This window comes from Meles meles, chromosome 18 (genome assembly GCF_922984935.1).
Source record: "Meles meles chromosome 18, mMelMel3.1 paternal haplotype, whole genome shotgun sequence".
Taxonomy (NCBI): domain Eukaryota; kingdom Metazoa; phylum Chordata; class Mammalia; order Carnivora; family Mustelidae; genus Meles; species Meles meles.
In genome coordinates, this window is record NC_060083.1 from 41,478,168 (window position 1) to 41,504,571 (window position 26,404).

At 53.8% G+C, this 26,404-nt stretch overlaps 1 protein-coding gene across 3 annotated transcripts; it reads right to left on the reverse strand.

Annotated features, from left to right (window-relative positions):
- Positions 1–300: 300 nt before the first annotated feature.
- PIP4K2B (phosphatidylinositol-5-phosphate 4-kinase type 2 beta) lies at positions 301–26,205 on the reverse strand. Of its 3 annotated transcripts, none has more exons than XM_045984384.1 (10): positions 25,770–26,205; positions 14,967–15,064; positions 12,075–12,171; positions 9,594–9,746; positions 8,694–8,840; positions 7,694–7,732; positions 7,083–7,196; positions 3,779–4,037; positions 3,213–3,316; positions 301–2,691 (listed from the first exon to the last, which is right to left on the reverse strand). In XM_045984384.1, the coding sequence occupies exons 2-10, from the start codon at positions 15,029–15,031 to the stop codon at positions 2,611–2,613; spliced, it is 1,059 nt and encodes a 352-aa protein (XP_045840340.1). In that variant the 5' UTR covers positions 15,032–15,064; positions 25,770–26,205; the 3' UTR covers positions 301–2,610. The 3 variants fall into 3 exon arrangements, with proteins under 3 accessions (XP_045840340.1, XP_045840339.1, XP_045840341.1); XM_045984383.1 differs by lacking the exon at positions 25,770–26,205 and adding an exon at positions 25,351–25,693; XM_045984385.1 differs by lacking the exon at positions 25,770–26,205 and adding an exon at positions 18,610–19,107.
- Positions 26,206–26,404: the final 199 nt, after the last annotated feature.

Genomic DNA, 26,404 nt, shown 5'->3' on the forward strand with positions numbered 1-26,404 from the left:
GGCTTCCCCATCCAGGCTCCACCCCGGCAGTCCTGTCCTATTCTTACACCCTTGTTCTTGAGAGACCCCAAACTATTCCGGGGTGCTGGGAGACTGCTGGAGCTTTTCTTCGGGGCTCCAGAGAGGAAGGCTGAGCCTAGTCCCCTGCCCTCGGATGCGTTCTACCGCCCACAGAGGGAACGGTGGGACTCGGAGAAAGGAATGGGGGCAGACGAAAGCTTGGGGACCAGTTCACTTTCTCCACATTCAGACCACAACCCAAATATACCTGCATCATTACAAAAAGAAAGAAAACTGGTATAAACCAAGATAAACAGTTTTTGAACACTTGAATGCCAAAGGAATTAGAGGGCCAAACCCAAGGTTTTAAAGATAGCACAGAGAATGACCTTAAAAAACAACAACAACAACAAAAAAACCCATCTCAAATCCACCCAACCACAGCTCAGATTTTGACCCAAACAACAATACTGTCAGAAAAACAAAAAGAGCATTTGAAACAGAATGCTACTCTCAAAATGTAAACAAGATACCAGAAAAAAAAAAAAAAAAGAAACCCACGAAAACACAAAAACTCAATGTTAAAGAAGTTAGATACCTGGTAGCTCATCTTTAACTGAAGGATGATCGTGTTATACTTTTCATACACATGATAGCAACAGGATCAGGAGACCCAGCGCAGGAAGCCGCCGGGAGCCCAAGGCTGTGGCCGCGCAGGGGAACAGCCCACCAGGCTCTGAAGACGCTGGGCCTCCCAAGGGGCAGATCCAAATTTTCATTCTTGATTAGGAGGTGGGGAAATCAAGTCCAGACATTATTCCTACATAATCTCTTCCTAAGTCTGACTGGTTTCCTCTATGAGCCACTTGGTTCCAAGTTCTTCCCCAAGTCACTTGGTCGTCTCCCTCCTTCACAGGGCCGGGGCTGTCTGATCTGTCTGCCTCTTCCAGAATGGTTCCAGCAGTCCCAGTGGGCTCCAAGAATGTGGCCTCCCTTCCTCCCTGACCTGAAAGTGGAGGGTAGGGCCCGGACACAGCGCTGGTTCCTGCTCCAGGAGCTGAGCCCGGCCAGGTTTGGAGGGAGCCACAGGAAACCAATCCATTTGTTCCAAATGCTTCCACAGACTTGCTTCGCATGTGTGGGGTTATGTACAAGTTCTATCATATGTCATCCTAAGTCCCCAGTTCCGACACAGGGCTGTTTCCTTCCTAGCCAGACCAGACTGCTCTGACGGCGTCACAGGAGGACACGTGGCTCGGTCCTGAGTCCTGGGTCACTCAGCAGCTGGGCAGAGGCCCTGAAGGACGCTCAGGACACCACTCCTGAGAAGGCCGGGGGAGGCAGGTCTGCGAAGGAAAACGCCCCCAAAGCCCGGGGCAGGCGATCCCCAAATCAAGCCTCCAAACTGGATTTCGTGGGTCCCCTCAAGTGACTCTGAAACAACCTCAGGCTTGGATGCCACCTTCCAAGGTGGTGGTGGGGTGCACCCCCTGCTGGCCACGACTGTCCAGGGAACAGAACCACAGGCACGGGGCCTTAGTCTACACGGCGGCCCTGGCGCTTGAAGAGGCTTCTCTGCACGGAGGAGCCCAGGCAGGCAGAGATGTGGCCCAGCGAGAAGCTCAGCTATGAGGGAGGGTGCCCGGGGCCAAGGTCAGAGGGAAGTAAATGGATGGAGGATACGAGGTCTCATCTGACACCCAGTGGAGACTGGGGGTCCTACTATCCATAAAGATGCTTCCTAGTTCCTCTTGACCCAGTGGGAGGCAGGCTTTATGGACAGGATGTGGGAAGGCCAGGGGCCAGGGGCATGGACGAGTTCATGGGGTTCTGTGAGAACCTGCCGTCCAACAGCCCGGCCGTGACCCCCACCCCCGACCATCCCATGAGGATGAACTCACGCCCCTGGGAGATCTCTCCTCATCCAAGATGCCTGGCGCTAATCTGGAGCCTTCCTTTGGGAGGACAGCATTTACATGGAGGAATCCTGTAACATTTCACTTGGATCCGAGGCAAAAAGGAGGACGACGTTGTGCACAATTCTCCATAACGTTCAAAAGTTAATCCAGACAAGATCCAATGCAGTAGGGCTGAGGTGTCTGACCTCCTGTCCTCTGGCAACGGAGCATGTGGACCCTTGGCTGGGCCCGTGGGGCGCCCCTTTAACCGAAGGGAACCCAGAGCAGGGCAGGGACGGGGAGGGTGAGGGGGTGACGACACACATCATTACCAACAGCAAACCTGGAGCAATGAGATCGCAGAGACGGAACCCACAGAAACCCACAAAGTCCTCTCTAGCCCCAAGGTATTGTAAAAGGTTACAAGGGAACAAAAAGGAAACCCCTTTTCGACCTGGGTCAGAAGGGGGGAAAATCAAGGGTGAGCAGAAGGTGAGGTGCACCGCGGGAGCACGTGTCCACGCAGCACCTCCCCTCCCCACCCCCGCTGGTCTTTCTGTCCTGGGTGCCGGCTCCTCACCAAAGCCCTCCCCTCTGCTCCCCACCCTCCCCTCTGCTCCCCACCCTCCCATCCAGCCCAAATACGCCCTCTCCCTTTTCCGACCCCGACCCCACATCCGGCTCTCTGGCTCTGGCTGAAGGTAGAAGGTAACTACGTGAGGATGTTGGACATGAACTCGTTGAAGCGTTTGGAGTACTGCTCAGGGTTCACGGTCGAGATCTCGGCCCCCGCCTGTAACACATAGAGGCTGACTCAGGTGGAGCTCCCTGCCCTAACTGGGAGGCTACTGGGAGGCTCCAGCAGGGAGGGGCCTGGGGATTCAGGAGCCTCTGGCTTGGGAGTGAGAACAACGCTACAGCCCAGCCTGGCAGGCTGCCCGGAGGAGCGGGTCCGTCACAGAGAGGCCGTGGCCTGACTCCTGATTCACAGCTCCAAGCCTGCGCCCACTGAAGGAGCAGCAAGGTGGTGGAGAGGTGGTGGAGAGACTTGGGATCTCTGGGCAGGGTCCCTGTTTGGAGACAGCAGCTTCAAGTCCAAGGGGAAAAGGGTTCTTCGGGAGCAGTGTGGGCACGTGAACAAAGCTGCTAGTTGCAGTGACACCCGGCAGCCCTGGGGAGAGGAGCCAGCACGCTCAGCCCGTGGCCTGCGGACCGGGGGAAACAGACGGGGTGGACCAGCTGGCAGGGAGAGCGGCAGGGGTGCTTGGGGGTGTCCAGGAGGTGGGGGGCGTGGGGCAGCAGGGGGGGACTCACCCCGTGCTTCACCGTCTTGGCGGCATGGGCAGCTTTCTTCTTCGCGTCGTACGGCGTGAGGATATCGATGATGGCCATGAAATAGACCTCCTTCTTGGGGGCACCTGCAGGGGAGGGGGAGCAGGGCAGGAGGAGGAGGGGGTGGGGGAACAACAGAAAGCAGATGGTTTCGGAAGCCTGCAGACCTGAGACCCAGACCCATCCCGAGCGTTCGGGACCTGAGGAGAGGAATGTTACTGCGGCCCTTCTCAGAGCCTTCAGAGCTCTTCTCTTATTTGAGGACAGTCTTTCTAAGGGTTTAGAACCATGAACTGGGGCCGAACCCAGCCTCAGACATCCAGGACAAGCAGAGAGGGGAAGGAAAGCCTGACAGGGAAGGACCCCAGGGCCCCAGGAGCCAGAGTGACTGGCGGTGGCTCAGGAGGAGAGCCTGAGGGCAGGAAAAGGCCAAAGTCAGCAGTGAACAAGACAGGGGTCCAGACACCCTGGGAGGCAGCTAAACAACGGGCCTGAGGGGATCGCATGGGGGCCAGGGCTAGACAGGGCAGACGCAGGCTCCTGCTTACTTTCATGGCTTTTCATGGCATAGACGTCAACAGAGGGGTCGAACTCCCCGGGGCCGAAGAAGCGGGGGAAGCTGAGGAGGTTGCCTGGGCTGTCGGGAGGCGTGCCGTAGGAGCAGAGCAGGTTGCCCCCCAGCCCGTCGTTCTCGCACTCCTCGTCCTCGGCCCGCTCCTCCACCTCCATCTCCTCCTGCTCCGCCCGGTCCACGTCGTGGATGCCCACCAGTAGGCTGTAGTCCATGATCTTCAGCTGGGCCAGGAACTAGGGAAGGTGCGGAAGGAGAGATGGGAGGAGAGGTTACACTGGGCATCCCTGGGGCTCCTGGAAAGGGGAGAAAAGGCACTCCCTTCAAGTCCATTCTCCAATTCTGAAACACAGGCGAGAACAAGCCATCAGAGTCTCTGCCTTGTGTGGGCTCAGTGTCCGGCGGGGCGGACAGCCACTCCCAAGGGCAAGGAGCAGCAGGAGCCCAGGGCAGCAGGGGGAGGGGTCTCCCTGGGGAGAGGAGGTGAGCCAGCCTGATGGATGAGCAGCGGTCCGGCAGGCAGGAGCTGCAGGAGGAAAGGCAGCAGGAAAGCCAAGGGAAGAGGCCCATGGGGTGTGGGATTGAGGGAGGCTGTGGCGAGTCTGAGTGAGGAACGGGAGGCTGCAATGCACAGAGGCCCGTGGCCTTCAGGCCACAAATCATACCCACTGGGGGCCCGAGATCCGGTCTTGTAGGCTGGGGCTGGGATTTTTTGTTTACGATGAAGTGGGAAATAGAACAAAATGTGAGAGGTCATCACATGAAGCAGGTGGACAGTGGTTGAGCTGTGTGTGTGCTAGGCTGGGAGGTAACACGTACTTCTCACTGAGGGCCACAGGCACCGTCTGAAATGCCACTAACTCAGCTTCCTTTACCAGTCAGGATAAGAACGGGGAGAAGAACAAAACGGAAAGGGAACAGCCCTGAGAAGAGCCAAGCAACACTCGAACCTCCTCCCGAAGGTCCGAAGCAGCTGTGGCACAGGGTTCACACCTGCATGAGGGTCAACGAGCGGGACGGTGTCTCGTGATTCCTGGGCTAGGACTCTGTGACTTGAAGAACGAGAAAGTATGGGGCTGATCAGACGGAGCCGGCCAGCCAGAAATCCAGCTCAGCGAATACTGAGGCCATGGTCACTGGTCAAATCCTCAGTGAAGCGGCCTGCAGCTGCCATGTGGCACGTGCTGGGTACTCTGCCATGGTCACCGGGGAACTGTCAGACGGACCACGGTGACCAGCACAGCCCCACACATAGGCCCCTGGGGTTCTAAAAGCACAAGCAGCCCTGATGGGAGAAGATCCACAGCCTCTCCTCTAGAGAGAAAGTGGGGGGAGGGGGGCACCATGCCAAGCACCTCCAGATGAGCTCTTCTCAAGGTCCAAGGAGAGGGGCCCGAGGTCCCAGAAGAGAGTAAGGCTATGACCCACACCCGCTCCTGTCCACCTGAGAACACAGGGAGCAACAGGCAAGGGAAAACAAATGAAATGTGTAAACTGCCTTAACTTCCTCTCAGGAGAGTAGGGAGGACAGGGAGGAGAAAGACTCTGAACAAACTGAGAGGCAGAATAAAGGCACAGACAGAGCAGGCGGTGACGAAGGAAAAGCTTCCTAGGAAAGAAAGCCGTTCGCAAAACCCACGCGCACGGCAACAGCGCAAGTGGGATGGTCCAAGTGCGATGGTTAAATTTTGGTGCGCATTTGGTCAGATATTATTCTGGGTGCGTCTGTGAGGGTGTCTGTAGATGAGATTAACATGTGACTCAGCAGTAAAGCAGATTGCTCTCCCCAGTGTGGGTGGGCCTCGCCCAATCAGTTGAAGGCCCGAGTGGAACAAAAAGGGTGACCTTCCTATGAGTGAAAGGGACTCCTCCTGCCAGAGTCCCTTGGAGCTGGAACAGTAGTTTTCTCCTGCCTTCAGACACGGACGAAACATTGGCCCATCTGAGATCTTGAGCCCACTGGCCTCCAGACTGAAACCACACCGTCTGCTCTCCTGGGTCTCTCTCCAGCACGCCAACTGCAGCTCTGGGGGACTGTCAGCCTCCAAAACTGTGGGGTCCAATTCCTTATACTAAACCCGGGGCTGCCTGTCTAACTATTTACCCATCCATCCACTGGCACCATCTACTGGTTCCGTTTCTTTGGAAAATCTTACCTATTACACCAGCTGCCTTTCGATGGATGAACAGGTACACATATGATGGAATATTATTCAGCCCTAAAGGGACGGCCACTCTGACAGGTGCTACAACACGCAAGAACCTTGCAGACATTACGGTAAGTGCAAAAGCCTGACACAAAAGACAAGTACTGTGTGATTCCACTTACGTATAAAGTACTAGAATAGTCCGGTTCACAGAGATGAAAAGTAGCATGGTGCTTGGCAGGGGCTTAGGGAGAAGGGGAAGTGGGGAATCAGTGTGTAATGGGGACAGAGGTTCAGTCTGGGAAGACAAAAGTTTCTGGAGAGGGATGGCTGTGACGACTGCGCAACACAGTGACTGTACTCCATGCCACTGAGCTGTGCGTTTACAAATGGTTAAGATGGTGAATTTTATATTATGTGTATTTTACCCCAATAAGAATAAGTAAGAAAACACTTCTAAAAGTTTGTAGGATTTGGTCTTAATGAACAGGCTCCTAACTTATGGAAACAGGAGACACTGAGTTATCAAGTGGTCAGGTAACACATCCGCCATCTAGCACCTGTCCTCCCCAGAAGAACTTCTCTGCAGCGAGTCCCGCCACCAGGAGGCCGCCGGGTGAGGGAAGAACCGGAGCCAGAGAAAGGCCTGATTGGTGGCACTCACAGCTGGCTTCCCTTTGCTCTGATGGCCAACACCCCCACCCCCCAACGATGGGAACACCTCCAGAAAGGAAGTTTAGGGGTGTTTGAAAAAGGCGTTGGAATAGAATAGTGAGGGATCAAGGAAAACGTTCCAACTTGAGCTACAAAGACTACTGTCATGACCATGTTGCCCGTGATGGAACACTCATTTGCAACCACACTGTTCAAATCACCAGCCTTCCTTTCCAGGAGTGTGGAAAGTAGTGAATTCAATTTTTCTTTTCTTTTTTTTAAAGATCGCATTTTTAAGTAATCTCTACACCCAACACAGGGCTAGAACTCACGACCCCAAGATCAAGAGTCACATGCTCCGCCGACTGAATCAGCCAGGCGCCCCATGAATTCAATTTTTCTTAAGGTTAAAGAGATTCCTGCTCTGGGGACAAGAGGGGGCTCTCCTCAACCAAGGTGAAAATGAGGGTTAGTAAGTACCTCTACGTCCCGTTTCAGTTTTTCCAGGAAGTTCTTTTTACTTTCCTCTCCCACATGCAGCTTCTGCCCTTCATTGAGGAAGTCATTGTCTTTGAACGTTGGCAAGTCCTTGGCCTGGGAGAGCAACAGCAGTGTGAGGCCAGGTGGCCGAAGACACTCACCCCGTAAGGTAACGGTACAAAAAGAGGAAGGGTCCTCAGAGCACAGAGGGGCGGCTTGTCCCATCAACGGGATCAGGGCAGGAGGCCGCAGTCCCAGGCCTCAGGCAGGCAGGGACGGCAACTAGGTGGCAAACGTCAGGCAGGGAGGACAGACCAAAGCAGGTCTTCCTGCTGAGCCTGGACTACCTCGGGGCCCAGGCAGCCACGCCCCAAGTGAGGCTGGCCGATGAGACAGAAACCGCCAGGCCTGCAGGACTGCGGACACACAGCAGGGCTGGAGCGCGACGCCGAGGCCAAGGCCAGGCGGTTACCCAGTGACAGCCCCGACTGAGGGCGGTGTGGGAACCAGGCTAGGGGCTGTGATGGAGGAAGGGCCAAGAAGACCGAGAGAAGGTATTTCTGATTCCAAGCGACCCAGGCCACACTTGATCAGTACAGGTCCCAGCATACCTTCTCTTTGTCGCTGGCTTCTCTGGCGACAGTGGAGCCCTGCAAGGACAAGAGCCGTCAGGAGAGGTCCAGCTGAGGCAAACTCCGCTGGGTGGAAAACATGCACCCGCCTTTGGGGAGAGGCAGCAGGTGAACTGAAGGAGGCTGGTTAGAATCCCAGAGGGGCCAGGAGGCAGCAGCTAGTTCACATCCTCTGCCACAGACCGCTGACAGAGCTCCGATTAGGCCCGAGGCTCGCGCTCAGCAAACAGGACTGTACCAAGACTCAGTCCCTGCCCTTGGGGACTTCCCTTCCAACAAGGGAGACCGGCATTAACAAGTGGTTTCATGACTAACTAATCCATTAATCACGCTGGTGCTAGGTGGAACACGGGAGGAGGACACGCCAAGAGCAGGTGGCACGGGGGTGGGTCTGGGCTGGGGAGGGGCAGCGATCCAGGCTGGCTTCCGGCAGGAAGTGACATCTGAGTTGAACAGGAAGAAATCAGGTGGCGGGAGGCAGAGACGGACTAAAGAACAGGGAGGGAAGAGGCCAGGCGGCCGTGAGAGGGGCTGGGGAGGAGCAGAGCAGAGACCGGGCAGGAATGGAAAGGACAGCACTGCGGCTGCAGTGGGGAGAGAGACAGAGGCGTGAGGTGACAAGTCAGGCAGCCGGCTTCGAGAACAGTGGAGCACTGTGGCTCCCAGGCACAGGCGTGATCCTTTCCGTGTCTAGAAATGTGCATGTGCTGTCAGTCCACAGGGTCTGTCCCCCGGTGGCTGCCCTCGGAGAGCACACGCCCCTGACGGGAGCTGAAGAACATCGACGGTGACATAAATAAGGCACGTTAAATAACCTCTTGTCCCTGTCACCTGGACTTCCAACAGCCTCTGACCCAGAGGAACTGGGCACATCAACTCCAGGGTCACCCGCTTGTTCCAAAACCCCTGCTCCCAGGCTCTCCCGTCGTACAGAAGCCTGCGGGGGGCCGCCAAAGCGCAGGAGGGCAGAGCCCGTTACCTTGAGGTCGTACTTGCGGTGTACAGTGAGGCGGTGGCTGAACACGTTCCTGGTGACCACCATGTAGGTCTCCACGCCGTCCACGGTCAAACGGTACATGCCCAGGAACTGTGGCAAGAGCGTGTTGCCGTGACACTCCACTATGAACTAGAGCAAAGGGAGGAAGGACGGGTGCCTAAGGAACGAATGGAAGGCGCCGGGACGGCCCGGGCTCTGCCCAGGCTCAAACGCTCCTGGGGAGTCCAGCCTCTGGGCCAGTCGTTTTCAGAGGGGTCCCGTGAAGTAAGTCATGGGGGCTCCTCGGACTTAATGAGGCCACAGCCACCCCCGCCCCCAGCCGGCTCTGCCAAGTGAGAGCTTTGGGTCTCCTGTTCCTGGGCTGCCACTGAAACTTCCGTGTGAAACCAGATTCTACTGCCAGAGGTAGACTGAGGCAGGCCTGTGAGCGGGCTGTGGGGGAAAGAGGAATGGCTCCCCCTCTGCCAGGAGTTCTTAGCCATGCGGCACCCCAGAGAAGGCAGCATTTCCCAAAGGCCCAGGCACTAGGCCCACCGCGTGTGGAAAGCCGGCCCGGGAAAGGAAGCGACCCTGCCCAGCCGCCGGGACCTCTTTTAGAAGAAATACGGCAGGTGCTACCGGGAGCCACTTCCCCACTCTGACAAGAAACAGCTGTTCCACGGGATCTGAGTGAGTGGAGAACGTGCCTTCACTCTTGCTTTTTCCCTTTTTGCAAGCAGGCATTTCAGCTCCACACCCAGCCCCCCGGGAAGGCCAAGTGCTTGATTCTCAGGAGGCAGGGACCGCGGGGAGGGGCCCGATCCCTCCCCAGGAAGCCACACAGGGCCTCTGTCCTCCCCCTGCCACCCATCCTCTCCCGCCCAGGCTCGGGACTCACCATACCTGGTGGTATTTCTTTAGGATGTTGTGCATCTCGGCCACGTCCTCACTTGACACGGTCTTGATGACAAAGCGTCGGTCGTAGGTGGTAAGGAAGCGCGTGCCACAGCGGCCCTGGCTGTCACTGTTGATGGGGGCGCTGCGCGTCACTGAGTTCTGAGGGACGGAGACGAAAGCGGGCTGGTCTTGGGAGAGGAACAAGGACTCTGACCTTTACTTGGGCCAACCACACTGAGACAGGTGGGCCCTGACCCTCCCCTGGTGTCCTGGGAAGTTCACTTCTCTCCCACAGGTCTTCCTGAAGGGCGACAAGAGTTGCTCCTGACCACCTGCTCCTGATCCCTGATCGGAGGGGCAGCGGGCTGGCTGCGCCAACACTTCCTTTCCTTCTGACCCCTGAGAATGACCCTATCCACGAGATTCCTGCCTCAGGGATCCCTGCCCTGACCTGACGCCCACAGGTAACCTGACCTTGCATGAGCCATTTCACTTCTCCACTCCTGAATTTCCTGACCTGGAACACAAGGAGGCAGTCCAAGATGGTTTTCCCAGTTTCCTGGGGTGACAAAGACAAAGCTTAGGGACTAGTCAAGATGTCCAGCATAAAGCAGCAATGGACAGTAGCCTCTTTTTCCCGGACGTACCCCGGTCCTGGAAAACCCTTCCCACAGCAGACAGGTGCTGCGTGCCTCTCTGCCCAGCCCCTCTCCCCTCACCTCACACTCCTGCTTGTCTGTGCAGAGCTATGAGGCAGTTCGGGGGAGCTTTTCTGGCTCTGCCACTGCTCCTCCTTGAGGTCCCATTCCCACTGGGCTCAGAGAGCAGAAGCCTCTGGAGGGGATGGAGGGGGAGGTGTGAGTCAACCAAAGGGATGTGTTCACCAAGCAGACGCCAGGAGAAGACCTTTGAAAGGCAAGGCAGAGAGGAAGCCCCAGCTGTCCCTATCCCCAAGCAGACACATGTGGGGATCTGCTCACAGAAAGGCCTCCTCTCTGAGCCCTTCCCTCAGCTCTTACCTAGGGTCCGACACTCTGCCCTCCCCCAGTGCCTCCTCAGGAGACCCTGGGGGAAGGAGGGAGTGCCACCCTCACAGGGAAGACACAAGTCTGAAGTGGGGAGATGCTCCCTAAAAGGGCACCCCAAGAGTGTCCCCCATCCAGAGAGGTAGAATAGGCGCCACAGCGGAGGGCCTCACTCCCCCCACCCGGTCCTCCTTCCACGAAGCCAAGCAGGCCCCCAGCCTCGCTGGGAAGCATGCTGCCATCCCTGCCTCGTTTCCAGGCAGCAGGCTCTGGTACTCCACGTGGTCCGAGTCCCCTCCCTGAACAGCACACGCCCTGCCTCTTTCAGTCGAGAGCACAGTCACTTGCCCACAAGGTTATTAGAGGAAAAAATGCAGACACGGAGAGGATGTGGTGAGAGCACGGAGGGAAGGGAAGGAGCCACAGCGGAAGACGGCTGAGCAGCCTCGGGCTGCAACAGTGGCAGGTTGTCAGAAATCCTCCAGCTCCAATCAGGTCATGGTTTAGCTCCGGGTTCGGTCCCAACAGAGGTGACTGGAGGCACCTCCCGGTACCTCTCAGGCACAGCCGTTCTTGAGCTTTCCGGCCTCCGCATCCCTGCGCCCTCCTCTTGGGGAGAATATCTTTGTGGGCCTCCCTCCAGAGTGGATGGGAGAGGAGAGGGGTCTCACCCAGGTGCCTTCTGCTCCTCGGGACCTACTCCGTGAAGGCTTGCTAGGACCCGGCCAGGAGGGGTTACGGTATTGCAGATTTGGATACCCGTTTTAGACCACACTAGGCCATATGGTCCTTCCCCTGCCTCCCCCTCCCCAGACCACCGCAGGTCAGCTGAACTTCTCACTGCTAGCAAGGTGAAGTGGAAAATTCTCCCACCGTCACCAACAGGCTGTCTGCCAGGGGAAGAAGGTCTGCAGAAGGTGCTAGGTGGGGCAGTGACAGAAACCACAGCCTAGGAGACAGAGGATAATGTCCCCAAGACTGGGTGGGAGCAGCGTTCCAAGCAGGCCAACGGCCGCATCATCAGCCCTGAGAGGGGGCAGTCGCCGGCCACACGGGCCCCAGGGGAGGCAGCATGCATGCCTGCCAAGGTCACACTCCCCTCCAAGTCTTCCTTTTCTACTCTGTCTTATCTGCTTTAAGAGGCCTCATCATCTGCTGACAACAATTCTCTTTTAAGAAGGAAAACGGTTCCTGGGCCTAGACGGGGAATGTCAGACTGAGATGAGGCAGCTTCCACAGCCCGTCCCCCTCCCTCTGCTCTCCCTCCCAGGGAGAGGAGACAGAGCACTTCTGGGCCCCAACCCTTCCAGGAGCCCGCTGGCACCGGGGAGAGACCCCCGGGCTGGAGCAGGACAGGACAGGAAGACAGAGCACGAGAAAGGGAGACTTTCCTCTCCTTGTCCTGTGGCCTCCAGACCCCACTGCACTCCCTCACCCCTCCGACCACAAAGACACCCTGTACCTGGTAATCCTGATCATCAATCCCAAACCTCTCTCGGAGATTCCGGAACACCATGGGGCAGTACTCCTTGAACTTAAAGCGGCTGGGGAGGTTCTCCCTAGGGCAGAGCGGAGAAATGTCTTTGTGAGCCCCTCCTCGTCCGCCTGATTCTTCATCCAAACTTCTCTGGGTTTGGGCCACAGGTCACCAGGATTGGAACAGTCTGCGGTGCTCAGAATGTAGGTTTCTAGGCCCCAGAAATTCTGGAGAGGAGTCTGGAAATCGGTACTTTTAACAAACACTCCTGGTGATGCTGAGTGTGTTAAGAGTTTTAAATTTTTACGTCCCTGTGTTCATTTTGCAAAAATGAGTCGAGCTATATCCTTAGGATTTGTGTACTTTTTCTGAGTGTACGTTCTCTTGACAAAATTTACATGAAAGGGGAAAAACCTCATCTGCTGAGAAATGAGACGGAGCGTGGGCCCCACTGCCCAAGGGCCGAGCTTACGCACGGGAGTGGCTGCATGTGCACAGCTGCTGTAAGGCAGCCGGCAGTCTGACGGCTAAAAGGACTGCCTTTTCTCATCCAACTTTCTCCTCTGAGGAAGATTCTACCAACCTGGCCTGAAGATGGTTACAGTCACGAAGCCCCGGGCTTCCCTCCGGATGGAGGACGAGAGTGCTTTGGATTGAAGAGGTCCCCAGTCAGCTGACTGGGATCCCAGCTTTACCAGAAGCCTTGTCTGTGGGCTGCCGGCACCAACTGCCACCCTTCCCGCTCCTTAGTCAATAAGCCACAGACTCCCAGGAGGGGAGAAGATAGCCCTGAAGGGTGGCCTCCTCCAAATCCTCCGTCTTTACAACTGTCCCCTTGCTCGGGGACACCCTCCAGGGACTACACTCCAGGATGACACACTTGGAGGGAATAAATAGCCGCGGCCTCTCCTGAAGCCAGGGTCTGCCTCTGCCTCCCCTTGGCACAGGCACTGTGGTCTAATAATTAGCACATCAACAGCCTTTGGGAGGACAAAAGGAATAAGGAAAGACAGAGAACAGACAGGATGCTCTGCTTTAGGCCAGGATGTCAAGGCGGAGCCTCACCAGAAGCCCTGGACCCTGGAACAGGCGGTGGTACGCGATGTCCCCTTCCAGGGCCCTGAGCCCTGGGGCACAGCCCCCTCCTTTCCTGCCTCAGGCCCAAGGGCTGCCTCTCCTTCCTTGGGGAGTGCGATACTATGATATGTTTGGTCTCTGCTCCTGTCTGAGGCACAGTGCAACTAAAACCAAATTTCTGAGTCATAAGAGCAATAAACATGTCTTTTTAAATTCCTAACAAACCCCTTTCAACCGCATCTGAGTTTATGTGAATAAGGTGACTTTTGGCGGAGGGGAGGGGCATTTGGGTGGCTGGGTCAGTTAAGCATCCGCCTCTTGATCCATCTCAGCTCAGGTCTTGATCTTAGGGTCATGAGTTCAAACCCTGTGTTAGGCTCCACAATGGGTGTGGAACCGACTTTTTTAAAAAAGGTGACTTTTGGAAAGCCTCAAAGGTTCGGTGCTGGTTGGAACATTCAGTCCTACTCCCCTGACTTGCAACGGAGGGGAGAGGGGCTGGAGGGTGCACCCATCACCAATTGCCAATGACGCATCAATCACACTTTCGCAATGAAGGCAGGGGTCTGGGAGCTTGGGGGCTGCCGAACAGATGCAAGCGTGGGGACGGGGATGCACCCAGAGAGGGCGTTCCTGAGCTGTAGCCTTTATAATAAACCAGTAAGTGAGTAAATAAACTGTTTTTCCAAGTTCTGTGAGCCCCTGTAGCAAACTAACCAAACCCAAGGGGGAAGGTTGAGGGAATGTGGGACCCACTGCAGGCTGGTCACTGACCCAGGTGAGACCTCAACCTGTGATTGGCATCTGAAGGTGTGGGGGAGGGGGAGCTTTGTGGGGCTGAGCCTGTGGGGTCCGATGCTGAATCCAGCCACAGTATCGGCTCCCCACCCAGGACACCCTGCCGTCCCACACAACTGTTCCACGTGTGGAAAATCCAGGGAAGTGCGACGTAACGAGAGGCGTGAGAGCAGAGCACAAACCCAGGAGTTTTTCTTCTACACAGGTGGCTGGCTGCTTAGCTCTGAGGACAGAGGGCTTCTAGAATACGATGTTACTATTACATACTATGGGAGGGAGAGGCCACTAAGAGGTGTTTTCACCCCTTTAGACTAACAGTCTGAAAGTGGGGTGACAGAGACCAGCTGAAGGGGTGCCGGGGACTATGAGGCCAGGGAAGGTGGTGCCGGGATGCGAGCGCAGAAAGGAGGGTATGCGCAGCAAGCGCCCCCCCCCCGCCCCCCGGGGGTGGCCTGCAGTGGGCTGCCAGAGCAAGGCCTGCCAGGCCTTAGGGCAGGCCCCACCTGCTCCAGGCAAAAAACGGCTGCTCCAGCCCAGAGACACCAGTGTTAGTCCCAGAAGCCACCGTGAACAAAAGTGGGAGGAATTACTTTGGAAGGTGCCCCTGGGCACCGTGCTCAGTCTGTGACCCCGGCCAGGAACATGTCTGGCAGCTTCTTGCCGCAGACGAAGATCAAGATAGGGCCACGGCTGTCAGCCTCCCACTAGACACCAGCTCGCTGCTCCCTAACCTGGCCCCAGATGAATCACTCTGGGTCGGGCCACATGCCCAGAGGGACCCTGGAGGCGGGCAGATAAAGGAGAATGACAGAATGACACAAAGGGAAGAGGCACATAATGAATGGATCTTCCCAGCCAGTGTGTCTGCAGGGAGAGCCAGGTGTCGCTGTCACACCCTGCCAGGTGCCAGCTTGGCACGGCCATGCGTGGGTTCTCAGAGGCTCTCCGCCTTGAGGGAAAGGGCTGTCCACAGAACCTGAGCCCACTCAGGAGGTCACTTACTTATTGAAGAGATGATTGTCCACCTTGATCTTGCTGTATGCTTTGAAGTCATCTGGCATTAGCATGACAGGCACAGGGACATTGCTCAGCTCATTGATCTGGGAAGCAAGGGGAAAGGGAGAGCTTCTCAGCCCGGGAGGCCACCTGCCTCAGAGACATGAGATGCTACAATGCGAACACCACCATCTCACCAAAAGTGTGTCCGTGGATTCCCTCATCTTTATTTCTGCTTTTCTCTTCAGAGAAGTTCCCAACCTCATCTCCACCTATTGAGATTCTCCCCACCTGATATACTCCGGCTTAAAACGCACCTACTCCATGAAGCTTTCCATGATTGTCTAGACCATAAATGTTCTCTCTGATCCTGGGATTCCTGAGGTAGTGTTTGTCTCCATCCTTTGGCCATCGCACAGCCTCCCTCACATTGTGGTATTAATGCTTATCAACCTCACAAGCTTGCTAGACTCTAAGTGAGGCCAAGATCGTATTACTTACTGATCCTTGTAAGCCAAGGTCTAACTGATCTCTGGAGGCTCCACGGTGCTTGGCCCCATGGTCTGCATATGGCAAGTATTATACAAATATTTGCCCAACGCAGCAGTTAAGTGGATCAATGAATAAACATCACATAACCTATGTGGATATTGAGCCTTTTAACATTTTCCTACCAATTGTGGGTCACTCAAGATGTTGGCTAGGGTAGAAAAAAAGCTGGATGAGTTTGGGTGGGTGTATAACTCATCTCCAAAGTAAAGGATTAAATTTAAAGTGAGAAGAAGAGGTAGGCATCTGGCCACTGGCTCACTCTTCCCCTCCTGATTAAAACAGGGCCAGTTCCTCAAGCCATGTCCTGCCTTAGGCTGAAGGGTGCCTTGCCCCACCGCAAACAAACCTTCCCACTGGCTTTCATCCCCCTTGGGGAGCTGGAGGCTGACAGGGAACTGGCTTCCCATTGGCACAGAGCTAAGAGCTTGTCTCCTGCCCTTCCCTGTCCCCAGCTTAGCCAATTAGTGGTCTAATTAGCGGCAGATGTCCTCTCCCTTCACAGCGGAGTATTTGACATTTGACCCTCAACCCAGCGGCCACTAATGCATTCAGGATTTACAGAGGAAACCCTAGGTCTGCCTTAATGGATGGGGGGGAGGGGACGCACAGCCTTGTGTCTCCCGGAGACTTTCCTTGCAAATCCTATTATCTCAATGAGGCCCATGTGGCAGGGAGGGAATAACCGAGACTCATAGGAGCACAAATGGGGGGAAACAGCATTTAATTTGCTGCCCCTTTCATGCAACATTTTTTTTTTTTAATGTAGAAATGTCAGAGGATGGAAGAAGTTGGGAGTTAATGCAGGATCTGGGCTGGGGAACCACACTTTCCTAGAACTGGTGAAAAACCTAACTTGCTTGCGTGGAAATGGAGGCAGGCACAGGCGTGTAGATGTCTGGGGAGGGGGGTGGCAGGGTATCAGCAGAAGCTGCCAGTGGGGCAGGGACTAAATAAACTGCTGGCAAAAACTGATGGGCACAGACACCAGAGTATATCCTGTATATGAATTCCTCGATGAGGGATCTCCAGTGAGAGCAATCCAGTAAGAAGCTGCATAGGTTGTCTGGGGGCAGCTGACTGTAAAGGGACACGAGAGGTACGATTCTGGGGTGACAGAAGTGTTCTATGTATTGTTTGGGGTGATCATTACATGATCAAATATACGTTTGTTGAAACTCATCCAACAGGACACTGAAAACCCCCAGCACCCAGGTCTGTGGCAACCACCACACTGGCTTACTGGCCACATGACAAAAGCCACACCATCTCCCGTTCCAGGGGGTGCTTACTGGGGAACCCGACCGTGAAGTGCGTGCCTGTGGAGGAAACCATTCTACTTCCTGGTTTTCCTGCCAACAGAAACAATTCACAGGAGCTGTCCTGCTTCCTTTTTCCTGGCATCTCTTGCTTGGCTCGGACAGCTGAAGAAGTTAAGAAGTTCACGGCTCCTGTGTCATCATCCCACTTCGCCAGTTCACACCTCCACACTAGAAAGCACACACCACCCTGGCTCGAAGTGCATGGTTTTATATCAAAACGTTCCAGGACGTACAACTCATTGATTCTGCATGAGTTTACAATCCAGATTTGGTGCCAAGGCCAAAGGCACCAAATGCTGGGATGACCAGGAAAGACCGAAGCCCTTGCCTGACAGGATCAGCTATGCCGGGCCAGGGTGAATTTTTCTAACAGCATCTATTCAAGAATGCCCCATTCGTTAATTCGCTGTAACTTCTGGTTCAGCCCACTTCGAATGGTTATAAGTTGCCAGGTTTTTAGATCTCCCGTCATCTCTCTTCTTGACTACACAGCCCAACAGCAGGAAATTTTTGAGAGAATTTTCGGTGAACAATCCATATATGTGAACGACGTAGCCTCGCCCCTCATTTCTACTGGGCCCCATGCAGATGATTCACTCTAGGGATAAGCTGTACTATTTTTTTTTTTTTTTTAGTTGTGCTAAATTTTATAGCCCCAAAGAGTTTCATTCAATTTTAATTGAACAAGCACTTACTGAGATGCCTACCACAGGCTTTAGTTCATGTTAGGGAGGAGGGGGCGCACGGCGGGGCGGTGCACACAAGAAGAATAGGAGGCTTATCCTCTTATCGGGGAGATGAGACAAACCCATGACACAGAGAAACTCAAAGTCAAGTGGTAAACACGTAGTGCGAACACGGGGACAGACACATCCAGAACAGCAGAGGCTCAGGGGGTGAGGTTAACACAGTCACACAGACTCCTGGCCCTCACACGTCAGGCTAGAAACAGGGCACCTCATGCCTCTCCTGGTATTGCCAAGAGCACTTGACACTGAACGAATCTACAAGATCATGTTACACCCCCACTTAACGCCGCCCGTGGCTCAAGTCATCAACCTTGGGGTAAAGTTTTACCTCCTAAGCCTGGCATGGAAGGCCCCTCCTGACCTGGCTCAGGCACCGCTGAAGTCTATTCAGTTTACTTCTACTCAGGGTAGTGAGGGCCTTACTCTACACATGCCGGGACGGTGCCAGGGCTGGGGATCCAGAAACGAGAAGACGTGGGCTCTGTCCAGCTGGGAAAACGGCAAAAAATACAGTGCGACGAGTGCTATGGAGTTAGAAGTACAGGGAGGGGGAGAAACGGATGAAGAAATTGGTGCCGCCGGGGGGTGGGAGTCAGAGAGCCGCTTGCTAGAGGAAGCTGAAGAGAAATAAATACACGTGAGAAAGGCCTAGGATGGTAGTTCTCAAAAAAAAAAAAAAAGACAGGAAGGGAATCCCAGGCAGTGGGAACAGTCAGAACCAAGCCTCACAGCTGTAAAAGTATACCGCCCAACTTCAGTACAATGTATAGGGGCAGTCTGCGGTGTGGCAGGGCAGGACAGAAGTGCTAGGGGGTGGATGGAGAGGGTACAGGAAGAGAGGTGAATGGCCTAGTCTGCTATCAATATTAATAAATAACAGCTGCTTCTTTTTATTGAATACCTAGGAGTGGCTGGGGCTTCACATTTTATATATATCACAGAGAACACATATTCTGTGCTACTATTTCTAATGCTTAATTGCCACGCAAACTGTTATTAATCTGGTTTTGCAAAAGAAGTTTAGGATACCTTGCTCAAGGTCACACAGACAGGATGTGCTGAGTCAGGGTTCACTCCCGGGTCTGTCTGGTGCCCACAGCTTGGCTCTGCATACTCTGCTGTGTGAGCCTTCTTCTGGATAGCTACCTTGACTAAGGAAGTGTTTCCCCCTTCCTTGCCTCCCTCCTAAGAATCTGCAAGGAAAGTGGTTTTGCTCATTTTATAGAACAGGAAAATGAAGTTCCAAAGCCAAAGAAGGGGCAGAGCCTGGATTTGAACTTAGATCTGTCCACTATAAAAATCTAGACTTGACTGCACAAGAAATGGGAAGTGCTCTCGGGTTCAAATCTGGGACCTCACATGATCAAACGGATGCTATAGAAAGGCATCCTGGAATAAAAATCAAGCACGGATTGGACAAGGCAAAAGAAGAAGCGGTAAGACCATTTATGTGGCCATTATAATAGTTAAGGTGACACACTGCGGCAGCAGGGACAGAAGAAAGGATAAAGCTAAGAGAATCCTTCAAGAGTGGCTAAACAACACTTCCTCTGTCACTGCGACAACCCTGTCTTCCTCTGCGCATCTTCACATCCCAAACAGCACATTCACTGGGGTAACGGTCTGCTCACATATTTCACTTTTCCACAAGGCTCGGAGTCTCTAGAAAGAAGAGACGATCTTATCCATGCTTATGCCCCTAACACAATGACTGGCACATAGTAGGTGCATAATAAATGTTGGCTAGAGGGACAGATGGCTAGAAAAATAGGACTGAAGTATGGCTAACACCAGGATAAAGAGAAAGAGACAGCAAAGCTGTTGTGACCATGCCAAAGACTCATGCTCTGAAGGGTGAGAACGAAGGTTAAAGTTGGCTGTGGAGGCTAAGGCCTGACTTTTTTTTTTTTTTTTTTTTTAAAGATTTTACTTATTTATCTGACAGAGAGAGGGATGGCAAAAGCAGGAACACAAGCAGGGGGAGAGGAAAAGGGAGAAGCAGGCTCTCCGCAGAGCAGGGAGCCTGACAGGGGGCTCAATCCCAGGACCCTGGGATCATGACCTGAGCCAAAAGCAGGCATTTAGCCGACTGAGCCAACCCAGGCGCCCTAGAAAGAGTCTGAAACAGCAGGGAGAAAGAAGAAACTTTATTTGGTAGACAAAGGGAGTAACTAAGAGTTTCAAAGCATGAAAGTTCATGACTAAAGCAATGTTCCAGGAAGACATGCCTGTCCTCTACTATCTAGCAAACTCCTGGGCCAACCCCTCTACCTTTCAGCACAAGTGCCCTTGTGGAATGCATATTCACCCAAGGATCACGTTAAATACAACATATTCGGATGGGAAATCTGTTCAGTTTCACATCACGTAAGTGGTTTTTGGATTATCCACATGATTAACTCCAGGAGCCATCAGCATAAATAATAAGGAGGCTGACCAAGCTGAGTGAGAAACTTAGGAGCCCAGAATTCACTCTATGCTGATCCTACTGGAGATGAAAATTCAGTCACTAGTTCTAGTCTGCTGAACTTCTGATTCCAGAAACTTTTACTTCCGTGTATGACCTTCATAGGCACCCAGGAGGCGTGGGCCAGGCATGCAGGTTCCCTGACTTGTCCTGCGGTTCTGTGGGCGGTTCAGCCGCAGGCCGGCTAGCATGGACAGTCAGGTGTTACCTGCCCCATCGGGAAACACGATGTCTTGAAAATCTCCAAGACCAAAGAAGTCCAAGTAAGACCTCAAACTAGAGAGGAAAAGGGCAAGAACAGAGCCACAGGCGCCAACAAATTCAGTCCTGCGTTTATTCCTCCTTTTTCACACCATGGTTTTTCTTCTCTTCCTGTTCTCCGTGAGGTGGAAAGGCCTGGCGAAGGGCAGCCCACTAGAGCAGGAATATTTACTAAAGATTTTTAAAGTGGCAGAGCAAGAGAAAAAGGCAGTTAAAAGAGGTTCTGGGTCTGCACTATGCAAAGAAAATGCATGGACAGCACGGGGGTCGAGTGTGGGAGAGAAGTGAGCAGACTTAAGAATGAATCTGTTCCTTACACCATACACAAAAATTAGTTCAAATGGATTACAGACCTAATTGTAAGCACTAAAACTGTGAGTTTGGGACGCCTGGGTGGCTCAGTTGGTTAAATGTCTGCCTTTGGCTCAGGTCATGATTTCAGGGTCCTGGGACAGAGCCCCGCATCAGGTTCCCCATACCCCAGGCTCTCTCTCTCCATAAATCAATAAAATCTTTAAAAAACAAAACAAAACAAAAACTAGGGCACCTGGGTGGCTCAGATGGTTAAGCATCTGACAGCTCAGGTCATGATCCTGGAATCCCAGGATTGAGTCCCACATCAGGTTCCCTGCTCAGACAGGAGTCTGCTCTTCCCTCTGACCTTCTCCCCTCTCCTGATCGCTCTCTCTCTCATTCTCTTTTGAATAAATAAAATCTTTAAAAAACAAAAACAAAAACAAAAAAACTACAAGAGTTTTTCTTAGAAGAAAACACAGGAGTAAATTTTCATGACCTTGCATGAGGCAAAGTCTTCTTAGATATGACACCAAAAAAGCAAGAACAAAGAAAATACACAAATTGGCCTTTGTCAAAATTAAGAGCTGAGCTTCAAAAGATACCGTCAAGAAAATGTAAAAGATAATCCAAAAAATGGGAGAAAATACTTACAAATCATATCTGCTAAGGGACTTGTACCTAAAATACACAAAGAACTCATAAATCAAGGGGTGCTTGGGTGGCTCAGTCAGTTAAGCATCTGCCTTCAGCTCAGGTCATGATTTCAGGGTCCTGGGATCAAGCCCTGCATCACACTCCCAGCCTCACTGTTCAGTGGGGAGTCTGCTTCTCCATCTCCTTCTCCCTCTGCCCTTCATCCTGCTCCCTCCACCCATGCTCAAGCTCTCTCTCTAAAAAAGAACTCTTATAACTCAATAATGAAAAGTCAACCCAATTAAAAATGGGCAAAAAATGTTTTAAAATAATTGGACAAAGATCTTGACAACTTTTTTTTTTAAAATTTATTTATTTGAGAGAGAGACAGTGAGAGAGAGCATGAGAAGGGAGAAGGTCGGAGGGAGAAGCAGACTCCCCATGGAGCTGGGAGCCCAATGTGGGTCTCGATCCCAGGACTTCGGGACCATGACCTGAGCCTAAGGCAGCTGCTTAACCAACTGAGCCACCCAGGTGCCCTTGACAGACATTTCTATGACGAAAATATATAAATGACCAGAGCGCCTGGGTGGCTCAGTCAGTTGAGCATCAGACTTTGGCTCAGGTCATGATTCCAGGGTCCTGGGACTGAGTCCCATGTGTGGCTCCCTGCTCCGCAGGAAGCCTGCTTCTCCTACCTCTGTCCTACCCCCGCTTGTGCTCTCGCTCTCAATCAAATAAATAAAATATTTTTTTAAAAAAGAAAATATATAAATGGCCAATAAGCACATGAAAAGGTACTCAAAACCATTTGTTATCAAGGAAACACAAATCATAACCACAATGAGGTAACACTTCGCACCCACCAGGGCGGCCACGACAAAGACAGATAATTCCAAGTGTTGGCAAGGATGTGGAGAAAATGGAACCTGGTGTTTATCCTGGTGTTAGCCATACTTCAGTCCCATTTTCTAGCCATCTGTCCCTCTAGCCAACATTCACTGTGCACATATTCTATGGTAGTCATTGTGCTAGGGGCATAAGCATTGAACCAGCACCCTGCTGCTGGTGGAAATGTACAATAGTGTAGTTACTTTGAAGAACAATCTAGCAGGTTCCTATTGGCTAAATACAGTTACTGCCAGCTGCTCCTAATCCTTGTGATCACCTGAGCGAAGGTTCACGCATACCTGGTTCCTAACCCCGCCAACAGGTCAGCAAGCCAGGTTCTGCCTCCTCTGGTCTCCACACCCCTCTCAGAGGCAATCTCTTCTCTAACTCCAGAGTCCCTAAACTGTATTTCATCCACTAAAACACTGGTATTCTCTCTTTATTAGTTCTCCCCTAACAGATCTAAAGTCTTCTTCTTCTTCTTTTTTTTTTTTTTTAAGTTTTATTTGTTTAAGTAAGCTCTACACCCAACGTGGGGCTCAAACTCACCACCCAGAGACCAAGAGCCGCGTGCTACTCTGACTGAGCCAGCCAGGCGCCCTGATCCAAAGTCTTCTGACTTTTCCCCCTGTTTCCTGCAGTCTCCCTCCACAAAGTCCACCGGCTGCACTTCGTGGCCACAAGAGGAACTCCTGGGACGACACTGGTCAGTCAACCACGTCAGGAGAGTCACTGACTTCTGCCCTCCATAAAGACATATCCATCTGCCATCAGCCATGTTTAGCCATAAACACCTAAAGGGGTGAGAAACTAAAGAATCAAAGAAATGTGCTATCTGAAGACTCAGACTGCAAAAAGTGGCAAAAGTGGGCTTCTGAAGAAGGCAACCTCCCAGGAAGGCTGCCAATACACCAAGAACTATGTGGTCCTGACCCCCTTGAGAACTGCAAGATTTTATACCACGCTTCTTCCAAGGACATGCTTCCATTTCCCAAATGGGGGACCCTAAAGTACCAGACCTTACACCGGGCCCGATGAAACACTAACGCTTGGGGCCAACTGAGCTGTGTAGCTCGCCCTGTCCAGAGAGCGGTGCCTGTGCCTGTCGCCTGAGGCGCTCACACATCACGCCCAGAATCGTGGGTCTTGCTTAATGTTAACGCCTCTTCGGCTAGCCCTCAAACATTTCTTCAAGTTAGCAAAGAGAGAGGGTGATAGCCTAACCCAAGAAAGACTCCCAGATGCCTATCGATCTTCCATGCAGAGGCCCCCATCTGGGCAGGTTCACCGCCGGCCTATCAGAACACCCACCATCACACACACTCCCAGGAGCCCGCAAGCACAGGCACACACACCCAGCCGTACATAACAAGACCATCATCCCCACTATCATCGCACCTGGCTGAGAAACGGACTAGGGACCAGGAGGCACAGAAAGCGACACCTGCCATTCAAGTACCACCACTGAATCACACAGCCCGAGGTCCCAGACTGTGAGCCGCCTCTTCTGCTGCGGGCAGCCCAGCCTCCAGCTGGGGCCTCCATTTCTCCATGTATAGAATCAGGGACCCGAGGTAGTTAGTGGCAATATTCCAAGGCAGGAGCTGTAAGATTCTCCACCAATTCTCTATATAGACAGGATGCTTTCTAGTGAGAAGCAGGCTGCAGGACAAAATCAAGGATTGACTTCCAGGCAGGGATACAAGGTCCACATTTTGATGACCCAGTTTCCCTCGAAATGTTGTCAGATGACCCCTGAGGCAGCAGGAAGCAGGAGAAACAAAGTCTACTGGACTACTGTCCCAAAGCCGCTTCCAGGGGTCTGGGCACTAAACCCAAGCTACTCCCTTACCCTGGCTAGGACTCTCACCTGAGGGAGGTTCCTGAAAACAGTAACCTGTCTAAGACCAAAACACCAACAAAGACCTCACCATACACGTGCACTTTTCTGTATTAGATTGAAGCTCGTAACACTCTGGCTCAGACTAAGGTTCACGGATCTCCAGCCAACCCTCTCCAGAGGTTTGCTCCTCTACAAAGAAAAACAAAAAGTCTTGCAGGCCCCAGGCCCCTCTGTTATCATTTGATCTTGTGGGCTATTTCAAATGCTCTGAAAAGTCAGGGTGCCTGAAGAACTGAAATTCACAGGAAACCCAAGCCAATAGTTTCATCTTCCTCATTCCAAACTTGTAGTTGGTGAAGTTGGGTGTTTCAGGTCCTTTTACTTCCTCTCATCATTCCTGGTGTAGGGACTCACAGTGCAAATGGTCAGAAGGCAAGGAACAAGTGGTTGGAAAAGAAAAAAGAAAGACCTTAAACAAACAGGGCACAAAGTCCTCCAGCTTAAGCACCAAAGCTGGGCTCCAGATTCCTGATAGGACAATCTCAAAGCACCCCAAAGGTCCAGGGGACCACCCTCTCATCCTAACCTCCGACCATTATCACACCTTTCACGACCTTACAACAGAAAGCTCAATAAAAGAGAAGTAGGCAGTTTTTGACATGAACACCATAGGAGAATGTAGGAAGGCACATTATTTCTACTGAATAGTCTTCCTTATAATCAGGCCTCACCTTCTCTCAAATGGTTACATTCTCTCTTCTCCCTAACCCAGGAAGACCCTGGTAAAGTGCCTGTGGTTCAAGGAAGCCTGTTTTTCTCCAGTTGATACATCTTGTTCATGAAGAAAAAAAGGAAACCCAGGGAGGATTTCCATAGTCAGGGGTGAGGAGGTCTGGAGGATGGGAAACTAAGCAGTCGTACCAACCAAATAACCAGAAATAGAGGAAAATTCAGGCAGGCCAAGGCCACTTGCCCTGTCAACTGGACAGGGAGCTGGCAGCCGGTTGAAGGAACAAGGGGGAAAACACATGCAACTAACAGGGAGAGGGGATGAAAGCAATTCTGCCGAACCCAGGCCTTCTCCCTGCGCTCCAGGGACTGCCCGAAGCCAGCAAGCCCAACGCAGGAAGCTACAGGGGCTGGAGGGGAGGGAGGGGGCGACGGCATACCACCGTCGGAGACACCAGGCCTCGCGTGGCGCGCGGAGAGTGCACACCCGGCCGGGACGGCGAGCAAGGGTGGGGTGGGCGTGCAAGTGGCTTGGCGAGGGGCTGCGGGCGTCCTCAGCAGGACCCGCGGGGTGAGGGCCGGGCCTGCGGGGGGGCGTGGGAGCGCGCGGGGCCGCGCTCGGAGGGGCGCGCGCGGGGGAGCTGGTTACCGTGTGGTTCACCCCCCACATCAGGACGCTGAGGATCGGCTCGCTGGCCCGGAATAGCTTCACTTTCTGGCACACGAAATGCTTCTTCTTGGTCTTGGTCTTGCTGGCGCTGAGCGGCGCCACCGCCACCGCCGTGGTGCTGGTGCAGTTGGACGACATGCCCGGGGCGGCGGCGGCGGCGGCGGCGAAAGGGGGGGCGGCCGAGACGGCGTACAAGCCAGCGGCCCCAGGCCTCCCCGGGACCGATCCCCACCCCCGCTCCCTCACCGCGCCATGGTCGCGCCCGTCCCGTTACCTCCCCACCCCGCCCCGGTGGTTCCGTCCGCCCCACGCCCCGCCCCCACGCCCCGCTCCACCCCGCTCCAGGGAGCCGGCCGGCTAGCTCGGTACCCCGCCCCCGAGCGCCGCCGCCGACCCACCGTCACCAGGCGCTCTCCTCCCCGTCCAGTGGTAGCGCCCGTCCCGGGGAGGCAGCGGCCGCCCTTCCCGCCCCTCCTCCCCGGGCCTGATAGGAACCGGGCTGGCCTCGGGACAACTCAGAGTCCCGCACCGGAACGGAGAAGGGAGGTGGGATGGGGATAGGGCTCGCCTTCCATCGCGGGAGGGTCCCTCTGTCCGCCCCCCCACCCCAAAGCTAGGGTTTGGCTCTTTCCCTCAACCTGACGTGCCAAGATGGCGGCGGCGCCCAGGCTCCGAAGGGGAGGAGGGGCGGGAATGCGAGGAGGGTGGGACGTACCATCCCATCCCGGGGGAGAGAGGAGGAACCCAGCCGGGGAAAAGGAAGTCCTGCCGGGAAAACCAAGGAACGCCCCCTCGCTCCACCCAAGTGTGGATCTTCCCACTCCCCAGGGTCTGGCGCGCGCTCCACCCGCGGGTCACGCCCCTTTCCCCCGGGGCCAATGAGAGCCGCGGGCCGGGAGCCCTGGGTTTTATGAATGGGTCCCGCACCCACCCAGCTGCCGATTGGCCTCCTCCTTCCAAAGGGTCGAGTTAAGAGACCTGCGGCACCTTAAGACACCTGTCCTGCAGCAGAAAATTGTAATCGTCTTATTCT

Excerpts from the sequence above, each read along its gene's own strand:
- PIP4K2B (XM_045984383.1), bottom strand. The coding sequence starts at position 25,509 with ATGTCGTCCAACTGCACCAGCACCACGGCGGTGGCGGTGGCGCCGCTC. Across the intron at positions 12,172-14,966 it reads GACAATCATCTCTTCAATAA|GGAGAACCTCCCCAGCCGCT; the intron begins GTAAGTGACCTC and ends GCTCTGCCCTAG. Across the intron at positions 2,692-3,212 it reads CCAAGACGGTGAAGCACGGG|GCGGGGGCCGAGATCTCGAC; the intron begins GTGAGTCCCCCC and ends TATGTGTTACAG.